At 38.6% G+C, this 12,583-nt stretch overlaps 1 protein-coding gene across 1 annotated transcript; it reads left to right on the top strand.

Moving 5' to 3' along the window:
• Window positions 1-5,594: 5,594 nt before the first annotated feature.
• On the top strand, window positions 5,595-10,651 carry LOC134624888 (claudin domain-containing protein 1-like). The gene is made up of 4 exons (XM_063470010.1): window positions 5,595-6,401; window positions 7,278-7,385; window positions 7,551-7,688; window positions 8,403-10,651. The coding sequence occupies exons 1-4, from the start codon at window positions 6,110-6,112 to the stop codon at window positions 8,621-8,623; spliced, it is 759 nt and encodes a 252-aa protein (XP_063326080.1). The 5' UTR covers window positions 5,595-6,109; the 3' UTR covers window positions 8,624-10,651.
• Window positions 10,652-12,583: the final 1,932 nt, after the last annotated feature.

The raw sequence follows: 12,583 nt of genomic DNA, 5'->3' as shown, positions 1-12,583 counted from the left end.
AAAACTTTGAAAGATCTTCATGAAGTCTACTGCTCATTACCATTTAAAAGTAAAGTACTACAAAGTCTGGCTTCTTGTAATAAAAACAGAAAGAAATGAAGGTGGCTCAAAGTGCTTCACCAGCACTGTAAAATAAATAATTCATGAGTATTTGCCATTTACTTTGGATAATCTTAACAATCTTACTCTTGTCCTCTGTTGCATTCCCTTGAATAGTACAGACCTCTGGGAATTCCGCCTACATTTGTGCAACCCTGTGGACAGCTTTTTGTCTTTCTTTCAAGTCACCACAAACATCCAGGCACAAGATTACAGGGTACTCATTTCTGAAGCGCAACTCAACAGCATTCTTTGAGAGCCCTTTGTAATTAAAATGCTTTGGGGAAAAAACCTATTGAGAAACCACTTATGAAGTCTGAGAAACCTTGTTGTACATCTAAGTAATGAATACCTAAACATATTTCTAAAGGTGCTACTGGCATGAAATTCTGTGGTCGGCAGCAACTCATCCCATCAAACAGGAAAGAAATCAGACCAGTAGATGTTCATATATTGAGTTTTGTGTAATAGTGAGAACTGACCCAGAGAAAAAGTATTAAACATGCTTACTGAAATGTATTTACTACTTTGTACAAAACACTTTGTTGGTGATGACAGCTTTAAGACTTTTGCACACTACTCTATATAATTATCTATTACTTACCTCAAGATGATACTGTTTTCATGACATGGATTTACCCCATCACACCTACATTTACCTACACATTATGCCTATTAGAAGGAATGTTACTCTGATAAAGGCAAAACCATTAGGCTGATGATTTTTTTTATATGCATCTATGTCTTAACATAACTAAAACCACTCTTTTCAAAGAAAAAAATGGCAAAGCAGCAGCTTTTTTCATTAGACTACTACACAGATTGTTCCTCAGATCCAAAAAACAAACAATAAAGCACTTTAAATAAAAAACAAAAACAAAAAAACAACAACACATTGCTAGTGCAATGTGCAATGTGTGCAATGCATATTTTAATCTCATATTCCAAAATGTGGCAACATTTCACTATGGTAATGACTGCTTCACATGTGAAGAATGAAAATTATTTGTGCTATGTATTATGATGACCTTTAACAGATGAAGGCTCAAAACCGCCTTGAGTATAATTTGAAGAAGCACGTAAGCTGCACTTTTGTTCGTTAAGTTGTTTGTATGTGTCTTTTCTTTTGGTTTAGCAGAATTGTTGTTATGCAGGTTTAAAAGTATGCAGCAAGCCTAATCTCCCCTGAAGCGACAGGATTACTAATCATGTTTGACTGTCAGATGATATGTGGGGAAGTACAAAGCAGAAAACAACACAGACATTGACTCAAATAAAAGTTGTACATACTGAGAACAAACGAGGCTTAATTATTTATTAGTTAATTAATGTCTGATGTAAAATTCAGCCAAATTATGTCATGAAAGGTTTCAGTGGTTTAAGATACTTAAGAATGAACTGCTGATAAGTCAGACAAACACAATCTCAAAATTACGGTATAATCTGCTCCACTGTCTGTGAAGAGAAATAGGATATTTAAACTGATTCAGATATTATACAACTGGCAGGCTTTGTGTAGAAACTATGAAGTAGAAAATGGATCACTAAGCACAATACTGTGTCGAGATGAGCTTACTGCAACACGTGATCCCAGCTCTACACATAAATGATTTTACACTCGTATATTACTCATGTTAATATGCAGTCACTCGAAAGAATCCCATACAACATTGTGCAAAAGTCTGGAGCCGCGCTTTATTTCTTCATAGAGCCAGACTTTGTAGCAATGCTGTAGACTCTCGCTCACGCTTGCCTGGGAGAAAGTAGATAACAGGGGACCATCTTCTAGTGGAAAGTTACTGAAAACTGTTGTTTAGACTAGAGAGGGACCAGCAGATTGACTGTTTGATTGTAATTGATTGTTTGTTCCGAGAAGAAAAACAGGAATGGGATATTACACTGTTTTATGATGCATTATACTGCCAATTTATAAGAAATGCTGTTTGTGTAGAATCGTGGCCTTATATCTCTGATTAGGGAGAACAGTACATACTGCACAGGAAGCCAAGGTCGTAACTTAGGCTCACTGAGAGAGAGAAAGGTTTTATGACTTTGGAGGGGGGCCGAGGCTGTAAGAATGTGAGAAATGGTCAGACACTTCGAGATTTCCTGGATACCCTCCTGTGCACATCTCCCGTCCGGAAGTTTGTAATGCTCAAAGTGTGTATGGAATAAAGAGATTGTTGACTGAGCATTAAACACCAAGTGTTGTTCTTCCTTCAGCCCAAAGTTCAAAAGAATTGGGACATTCAACAAGACCAAGCAAACTGAAAGACTTCCAAGCGATACTTGTTATTGTTTTGCTACCAGTATGGTGTTTCAACACATCAGCACAAACCTGTTGAGCCATCTCATCAACTTTAAGAAATCTAACAAATGGGGGTTGTCACATAAGGTGTGAGTCAGTAAACATGTAGATAATAGAAGGGGACTGAATAACTTTACATCTCATATGCTTTTCATTCTGGGTAAGTTTCTTTTTATAGTACAATAATAGACAGCAGTCGTTGTTGTTTTTCCTTGTATGATGTCCAAGAAAAAGGCCTTGCTTTGTTTTTTTGTACATTTTTACAACATTTAAATTTAGTAAAGAAAGCAAAAAGACAACAGATGAATACTGAAGGTACAGACTTTGGTCAGATTCAGGAGAATAGCATTTTAGTGAGAACATGCTCAAAGCTAAAATGTGATTGACTCATCAAATGCAAATGCCCATCATGCAACAACTATTAAAAAACAGCAGCTTTAAGTCTCGATTGCAAAAGGTTAACTGACTTTTTTGTATAGTAACTTTTTTTGTTACTATTAAAATGGCTGTGCTTTTATTTTTGTTAAAAAATTACAATAATAAAGTAAACTGCTATTGAAATTGTATACAAGATCCTAACAACTGCAATAGCTGTCTGGTTTATCGGCACTTGAGAGACAAGTAAAACCGGCAACACCGAAAAGAAAAAGCATAAACTAATTCCCAGCACTCACTGTGACTGCTGCTGTTGTTCTATTTTGAAACATACTGACTCACTGACTTTTTGTTAGTCGATGTTAGTCTCCTTTTGTTCGTCATTTAAAAATGCAAAAATCACCAATAACTTACTGTTATTGACAAATAGAAGCAAACTTTTTGTTTCCTTAAACAGAAAACAAAGAAACATCACAGTGCATGTGTGTGTGTTTCAAAGTAACGCACAGTGATTTTCTTGTACAAGTTACAGATAGATAGATGCACAGATAGACAGACAGGCTGGAGACAGAAAAAAGGGAGTGTCTATAAATAAAACCTGCTGGCATGACATAGCAAGAGAGGCGCCTGTGATGTGTACACTGGAAGACGAAGCTTCTTCAGCAGGGAAAATAAAGGCAACAAGATTTAAAGGGAACACATAGGGAGGTGGACTGTTTGAAGGAAAGAAATAAAGTCAAATACATTTTCTTTTATTGTGAGATGGCTTTTTAAATACCCATTTTCTGTATTTTTGGATAGTCTGCATTTAAAACTACTCAAGGGAGACATGACAAGAATAACAACATTTAATCTTATTAAAAAATACAAATATAAAACTAACCCCCTTATAGCGACAAATTGGCTACTGAGGCAAGAACAGTCTTTTTTTTTTAAAACAAACAAAAACAAAACAGGATTTAACATGTTCGTTTCAGCTGTAAAGTTGGCCATTTTTTTATCATGGGAGTCTATGGTGCCTGATTAACTACCTTGCAAGAATGAAATCACCATTGGAGATTTTAAACGCGCATTCAATCGACCAGAAGGTCAACCACATACTCAGGGGTGCTTTCTATTTAACATTCACTACTAACAACTCACCAGTAAGCCTGCCCAATGTGGAGGGCCACGAGTGGCAAATGAATTAAATAAATATATAATTAAATAATCCATTAAATGTGTCATTATTAAGATACATACATGTCTATTCATTTCATTTAAAACATCAGTGTACTTTTTTGAAAATGAATTTATTTGAAAGCACATTTTTGGGGTAGCTGTAGCTCGTGGTAGAGCAGGTCACCTACTAACTGGAAGGTTGGTGGTTTAGACTGTCTGCTCCAGTCTCCAGTCATCTATTGGAGTGTGAATGTTAGGTAGAAAGAACTTAAGAAAAAAAGTGCTTGTAATGAATGAGACAAGGTGTGTAAAGCTCTTTGAGTGCTCAGATAGAGTAGAAATACACTATATCAGAACCAATCCATTTAATGATATATTTCATTCATTCATTTTAGCACTGGAGGCCCTGCGTAATTATAGGCCTACATTTGTATATAATAATTACAGGTTGTCAAAGCGTAGGCCAAGTCTTGTTTTCTGCATACCGCACAATGTGATTTTAATTATGGGCCAACTTCTCGCCTACTTAATTTTATTAATAATCAAATCGAACCAAATCTATTTTTCAAGTGCCTTTCACTTGTTTAAACAGTTAAGCGTGTTTCAAAGTTTTACAAAGCACATTCGAGGACTGAAACAGTGTCAGTTTGGGGAGGGTTACGCATTCAATGCGTAAAAAATATAGCGCAGTCGGCTTAGATCGGCGGTAATAACAGTAAGCTTAAGACGCTTTATATTGTAAGGTAATGACCCTACAATAACACTACTAATTTTAAAGGCATCAGTGGGTTTGGAGGACATTTTTCTAACGCGTAATTGACCAAAAATGTTCGAAAAGTAAAAAAAAAATAAAGCTGGACGATCACAGGGCAGCTTTTGAGACTAGCTAGTCCCAAAAGTCCATGTTTAACGAGACAGCACTTTGTCAGCCTGTGAGGGTCTGTGGCTGCTCACCAGGTACCAGAGTGGGGGGGGGGGCGGTATGAAAAGAAAAAAAGAAGAAGGCTTGGACACTGGTAGCATAATAGACAGGTTTTTGACGGGGCTTCCACACAAACGCAAAGCAGGAGATGAAGCATCGCCAAATATGTTTCCAAACCAACTTCCTTCTAAGCCAAAGACTAGAAAATATGGTGAAGCATATCTTCCCTTTGGCTTCACCTGCACAAGTGCCAAGGTAGGTCTCCCCTGCAGAACTGGTTTTCCCTGCATCGGGAGCATGCGCTTGGTTCTCCAAATCACGGACAAACAGTATCCCACATTCTTGATTTTTAGTTCATAAACACTTCTTGTATAATGACTAACTACTGCTGACATTTTGGAGATGTTAGCTCTTTATACAGTAAAGTTACAGTGGGATACAAATAATATCAGGCTGATCCTGCCACAATTTGTTCCCCCTGTCCAAATCACGGACAAACAGTATACCACAGTTGTTTATGTTTTTGAACCCATTTTGCACAGAGAGACATTTTTTGAAAAATGTATTGATAGCAATGTTGGATATTATTACACAGGAAAAAAACAAACGCGAACATTTTTCTTGTAAAACAAAGGGGGGCCTAGCAAAAAAAAAAAGTTTGGGAACCACTGAGGTACGCGCTATTAAACGAGGCTATTTTTAATTTGTGCTGACCGGCGGAACCGGAAGAGGAAAACGCAGGGATTAGTGTGTTTACAATTCCTAGCATCCTGGGTGCACCCGGCATCAACCTGCCATCAGACACATGCAATTTGCATTTGCAAGCTGGTGGGCTTAGCCTATCGTATAACAGCTTCTCTTTTTGCTTTCTTTCCTGGGTTGTTGTTTAGGTGGTGGTGGTGGACTCTTCTTGTTCTGGAACCGTCGCAGCGTCGGGCCACCCACCATCTGTGGAAGTGGGACAAGGGAACAGATGGCGTATCCAAGCCGGGCTGCAGGGTTGCTGACGCTGAGCGTTCGTGCAGAACTGGAGATGAGTATCAATCATTAAAATAAAGCACTGCCGCCGGATACAGCACAGTGCGTTTTTCAGGGTTACCAATGCCAATGTGGTTGCGATAGAAGCGAGGGTGGGGGGACTGGAAGCATCGTATGTCGACCATATTGATGCGCAACGATCGGGCGACGATTTGACCGCTGGCATCAACTTAATCCCTTCTGACGTGTCTCTGTCTCGGTGAACAATGGTTGACAATCGCTACGCCACAGCTCTGGTCATCGCCTGCGTGTTGAGCATCATAGCCACCGTGTATCTGTCGGTGGCAATCGGAACGCAGCACTGGTACCAGTACAGCAGCCCCACGGTGCGCGGAGAGGCCAACATTTCCGAGTTGCGCTCACTATACGAGGAGTTCATGGACGGAGAATTCGATGAGAAAACCTACAGCGACACGCTGTTCCGTCTCAACGGGACTGTGGGTCTCTGGTGGCGGTGTGTGCTTGTTCCTGCCAACGCTCACTGGTACAAAGAGCCAGGTATGTATATGTGCTGACGTCAGCAGCTCAGTGGCCTTGTAGCTTTATGTGAAGTTGGATCGTTCATGTCTCAGATGGTTTAAACTATACAGAGATGGCTTTTGCTGCTCTCTAACTGAGCATCTTGTTTCAGGCAGGTGTGGCTTATTCCCAGGCCTCTCCTCTGTTTTTATCACATCTCTATGCAGAGCATTTTATTTTGTTTCCCACTACACAGACTTAGACAGGAAAACAATTCCAACCCTGTTCCTCCACTTATTCATTATAGGGTCACTGGGGGGAGGAGGCTTGACTCTGTGCCAGCTGTCACAGGGCAAGAGGCTGGGTGCATCCCAGAAAGGTCTGCCTGTCCCCTGCAGGGCTGACACGTACAAAAAATAATTCATAGCTACAGCCAATTTAAAATCACCAGTTAGCCCAACCCCACTAACTGTATGTTTTGGACTGTGGGAGGGAGCTGGCCTATCGGGAGAGAACCCACCTAAGCACGGGGAGAACGTGCAAACTCCAAACAGAGTGGATTTTCGCTTTCTGGTGCTAACCACCACACCAACATGCCATTCAATTTTAACCACTGTTGCCAATTAGTTTGATCACTCAGTTTTTTTGATCACCAAATTATACCTGGGTTTTATGATCACTATCATTTGTAGGTGACAAGCCAACCGTACACTAGGTATTTCCTGTCGTGCTTAACGCTATTTCTTTTCATAATGTGAGAAAGTTTTCTCAGGGCTTTCACATTTCCTTTACATTTTCTGTGTGCGTTTGTACAACCACTTTCTCCACAGGTAGTACGAAACTCAATGTTTGAAATGAAAATATAATTCAAATGCACAGTAAATGGAGTATAAACGGGAGGCTGATCTCTTCTAGGTGCCAAGATGGTGCTGGAGTGTCGAAGCTTCACTCTACCTCAACAGTTTACTCCAAAGTACAAAGAACCAGGGAACCACAACAGTGGGGAGGACATGGTGCGCACATGTAAGTTTAGCCACAAGTTTATGCTTTTTAAAATGTGCAAAAACCTCACTTAGCTGTAAGAATATTATATATTAGATTCAGCCTCTTGTCTATGTAGTGCATTACTACAATAATCCCAGTCAGGGCAGAATCTTATCTCGCTCATCCTTCTGTCTGTGTGTGCAGACCTGTGGAGGTGCCAGTTTCTGCTGCCATTGGTGTCTCTGGGTCTAGTGGTGTTGGCAGGTCTGACTGGATTCTGTGCCTGTCTGTGCCGAAGCCTCACACCAACTCTTGGAATAGGAGTGCTTCACATGCTGGCTGGTAGGAGCAATGTTGAAATCCATACATGTTGTCAGACTGTGCAATTAAACATTTTAGTAAGGGTTCAGGGATGTAAACTATTACATCTGAAAGTAACTCTACAAACTTATTTAAATATAGTTCTCTCCATGGGTTGTTATTGCTTTTGTAAGGCATGAATATCACAATGACATAATCTAGTCAGTGTCCATTTTTTATGCACAGTCTGTGGTTATAGTGCATGTTGAGTCAATCTCACATTGTCATGACTGGGAACCAAGCAGATATGTTGGCAAAGTGGACCAATCATTCACATTTTCAGCTTTTACTCTTGGTCACTAAAATAAATTTGATTAATCATTCAAAATAATCCTTATTTTTCAGTTCAACCACTGTCTGAAACACACTGTTTGCATTCAATTTAACAAGCAGAGCGTTTCAAGCAGTCTGGAGCCCAAGCTTTTAGCTCACAGCGAATACTTTTCCATACGAGAAGAAACAGAAAAGGTTTCCATTAATATTATTTCCTAATAGTCAAGCTTTTTCCACATTAACCAATCTAATGTGATACAAGCAGTGATGCTGCAAAATAATAAATATACTATCTGGACGATTAGCATTTGACTTATTACGAAGTGAATATCAAACTATAAGCACAAAAATTTCTACCTAAACATAAATTTGAAATCTGATAAGTGATGAAACCCTAACTAAGTGTGTCTGTACGCCATCCAGGTCTCTGCACCTTAGCCACAGTGTGCTGCTACCTGGCGGGGATGGACCTGCTCCACAGGGTGTCGATGCTACCCGACAAGGTGGACGGCTCTCTCGGCTGGTCGCTGTACCTGGTCCTCATTTCTTCACCACTCCACATGATGGCTGCCGCCCTGCTAGTGTGGGCGGCGCGCAGCCATAGTCAGAACTACTACCGCATGACTGCCTACCGGGTGGCATAGACTGAGATTTAGCTCTGGATCTTAAGCCCTGTTTAGAGTCTGACACCAAGATTCATTTTCTTAATGAGTTGTGGGTTTTTTTCCTCTACATATTTTCCTCTACGTGTTTTTGTCTCTCAAGGATTAAGAATTTTTGCATGTACTGTACAGTGATGACCTTTCTTGCTGCGTTAACAGATTTGATTTTTATCTCCTGGGGGTTGGGGTATGGAAATGGTTTGCAAATCAGATTTACCAGAACAATATGTATAATGTAGTATACGTGTGCTTCAGACTAACTTAAAACGAAGTGGAGAAGCATTAGCAGTGCCCTACATTCATACAACATAAATTTAATCAAAATCTCCAAAGTGCAGGTCAGTCACATCGGAAAAGTAACTACATTGCGATTTATTTTCATAGTTTTGTTCTTTGGAGGCAGTGATAAGAAAGCATGACCCTGTGAACTGCATACCTGGTATCAGAGTGCCAGATAAATTTAAAAAAAAAAGTAAAAGCAGGTTCTTAAATGACTGTTTACACAGGTTTCATGTGTACTGACTCCAGTTGGCGTTCCTTCTCACCATCTTATCAGATTACAGAGATTTTGTGATATTGCTGTTCTTCCTGTTTGTCGTAAGGGCACATGCATACAGCACATTTTTAAACATCTATGATCTGTTGAAAATTCAACAGGATTTAATTTGATCTTTTAAAAACATCACAGTTGTTGTCATAGGTTGCTTCAGACCAAAATAAAGCTAACTGACAAGTCAACTGACGTATAATGGAAAATATTTTAACTTGCGCAATTTTTGTTGATTTTGTTGATAACGTATTTCGCAAAGCTAACAAAGAATCGCAGTAGGAAGTCAAAATTGTAGGGGTTTTTTTATAACAAAAAAAGCTGCACACTGACTACTGTTCCTTGATATGTGTGATTTTTATCATTTAAATGGCGCTGACAGAAGGCACTTTAGTGATAAGTAAGCACACTTAGTAGTAAAAGAAGTACTAGAGTCTGGGAAAAGTGTGTATTTACTGACCTCTGCTGGTGAAATTTTCTAGTCTGCCGCACACGTGATTGCAGCTGAATGTGATGACGTTCCTGTTCGTTGCACTCGAAGAATGTGGCCACAGGATTGCAGTGTTGTATTTACAGAATGTTCCCATGACTAGAATTTAATTTACAGTTCTGTTTTGAATCCTCTGTTGTTGTTGTTGTTGTTTTTTTACTTAAGTTTATTTATTTATTTATTGTTTATGGTAGTTATTATGTTCAGACTGTGTGTATAATTTGTTTACTACACGATGTATGTATTGCATTGCTTTGTTTGCTTTTTGATCCCATTTATCATGTTGTGACTGATTTTTGTAGAAAAAAGTGAAAACCACAGTAGTGCTCATTTACTAATTTGTTTAGCCGAGCACATACATTCATGAAAGTAATTTTCTTAGTTCATATTTGGGTGTTTTTTGTTGTTTATTTGATCGATGTATGTCCCTCAGCTGACTGATTAATGTGCTGAAAAACAAACATAAACTGTTTCAGTTTCATTTCCCTGGTTGGCACTATGAATGTACTTTAAAGGCCATATTATGATAAGCTACAGCATTTCTTTGCACCTAAATTAATTTCAAACATATTCTGACCACTGCTGTAGTAACCAGTAGTGAATTTCTATATTTTTGAAATGTAAATATTAAAATAATTACATACATTTGGAGAAAAAAATACCACTATTACCCACAAATTCATGATATCTGTTTGTGAAATATCACTGCTGATAAAGATTTATGAGCTTCATGAATATCTGTGAAATTATTCACTGTTCGTCTCATTATGAAACACATTGTATTTTACACATTCACCCTTTAAATACTAGAAACTCAATCCCTGAATGCACACCACCATGTGTTGTTTGTGAAAGAGTGCTTCATCCCCCTGTTGTGAGCTGCAGCGGTTAATAACTATATTTAAATATCGTGTGTGAGTGTGAACAAGCATAACACATGTCACCATTTCAATAAAAGGTTTTGTAAAAACTGAATTCAGTCATCAGTCTCGTGTGGTTTAACATCTTCTTATGCAAATTCCTGCTCATCAGCTTGTTGCTCCTGCTCCGCCTGCACTCGGATTGCAGGAATCACCACCGTAGCCCAGCTGTCGCAGAGCGAGTCACTGAGTACATCCTGGACGCGGTGCCAGCCTCTTGCACGGCTTCCTTTTTTCTTTTACATTTTGACTTTGCTTGTACAGCCAGTTTCTCCTCAGGAAATACAAAATACACCGAGATTTTAAAAAACAACAGCAACGTTTGAAATAAATGTAATTCACATGTACAGTAAATGGAGTTTAATGTGCTTAAACACTGAAATCACTGATCTCTTGTAGGTGCCAAGATGGTGCTGGAGTGTCGAAGTTTCACTCTACTTCAACAGTTTACTCCAAAGTACAAAGAACCAGGGAACCACAACAGTGGGGAGGACATGCTGCACCTGTGTAACTCCAGCTACAAGTTTATATTAGTGCATTAATTACATGTGATGTTGAATAATAACTTTACCCTAGTCTGTGCAGAAGTTTGTGTCATGCAGAGGAAGGTACTTAAATGCCTCATTTAATAATAATCTCTCATCTCCCTCTCTCTGTGTGTGCAGACCTATGGAGGTGCCAGTTTCTGGGCAGGTCTGACTGGATTCTGACTTAGAATAGCAGTGCTTCATCTGCTTTCTGGTAAGCGCAATATTCAAATGTCATCAGACTATTTAAGTAAACAGTTTACTAAGGCTTCAGGAATGTGACCTAGCACATCTAAAAGCAGGTTAGTTATGTAAATGTGAATTCAGTTTGACAAATACTTTCAAAGTAATTATAACATTGCAAATTATAATTATATTTTGCTTTATATCTGTTTTTTGGGGCAAACAAAATACCCAGCCTATTTTATGTCACAGTGAATTATAGATTTGCCATGCTAACCGTGTCAGCTAACGATAGCAAAAGTCAAATGTCCATAGCTCTACAGAGTATGGTTCAGTCCGTTGATTTGTTTTACTTTTTAAAACAAAATGTCAAAAGGTCTGAAAACTATAATGATATAGCATGGTCACAGTGTCCATCTTTTATATACAGTTTGTGGTTGTAGAGCATGTCACGATAGACGGGGAACAGAGCAGAGCCATTTTGAAAGTGGACCTATCGTACACATTTCAGCTTGTAGTAGTCATCTGTAAAAGAATATCTTGGTATGATTCACAGTTGAAACTAATCCTTATTTATTTAGTTCATCCGCTTTCAGCGTAACTTACCGGGCACACCCTGAGTATAACAAAAACTCACATGCTTTTTGTCAGCTGGGCCAGCTGTTTCGTAATGGGTCTTTTACTGTAGCTTCTTTGGAACAGACTGAAAGAATTTGGCCTCTGGAAGAACAGAGGCAGTGACACTGATTACTGTCTTTGCAGTATGTTCCCATGACTAGAGGGGGAACATACTTTGCATACATTTCCGTAATTGTTTCACTCAAGTTATATTTACTCATTTAGAATTTATGCTAGTTTTTAGGTTCAGACTGTGCTATAATTTGTTTACCCAGTGTACTTTTTTATTATTGTTTTTGCTTTTGAGCATATTTATCATGTTGTCACGGATTTTGTAGAAAAGGGGAAAACACAGTAGTGCTCATTCACTAATTTGTTTTGCTGACCACTTACATTCAAAAAAGTTATTTTCTTGTGAATTGGTTTTTAATTTGTTGTTTATGTTGTTTATTTGATCTATATATGTTCCTCAGTTGACTTATTAATTTCAAGGAACCTGAAACAGTACACAGTGACTTAACTTTAAAGGCCATATTATTACAAGCTTCTTTGCACATCATTTTGAACATATCCTGACCATTGCTGTAGTAATCAGTAGTGAATTTCTATTTTTTTAATTTAAATATTTAAAACAATTAAATAAAAAGTTGCCTATGA

This window comes from Pelmatolapia mariae, linkage group LG3_W, assembly GCF_036321145.2.
Source record: "Pelmatolapia mariae isolate MD_Pm_ZW linkage group LG3_W, Pm_UMD_F_2, whole genome shotgun sequence".
In the NCBI taxonomy this organism is placed as follows: domain Eukaryota; kingdom Metazoa; phylum Chordata; class Actinopteri; order Cichliformes; family Cichlidae; genus Pelmatolapia; species Pelmatolapia mariae.
Note: the sequence above shows the minus strand (reverse complement) of the source record. Positions and strands in the feature narration are given on the sequence as shown.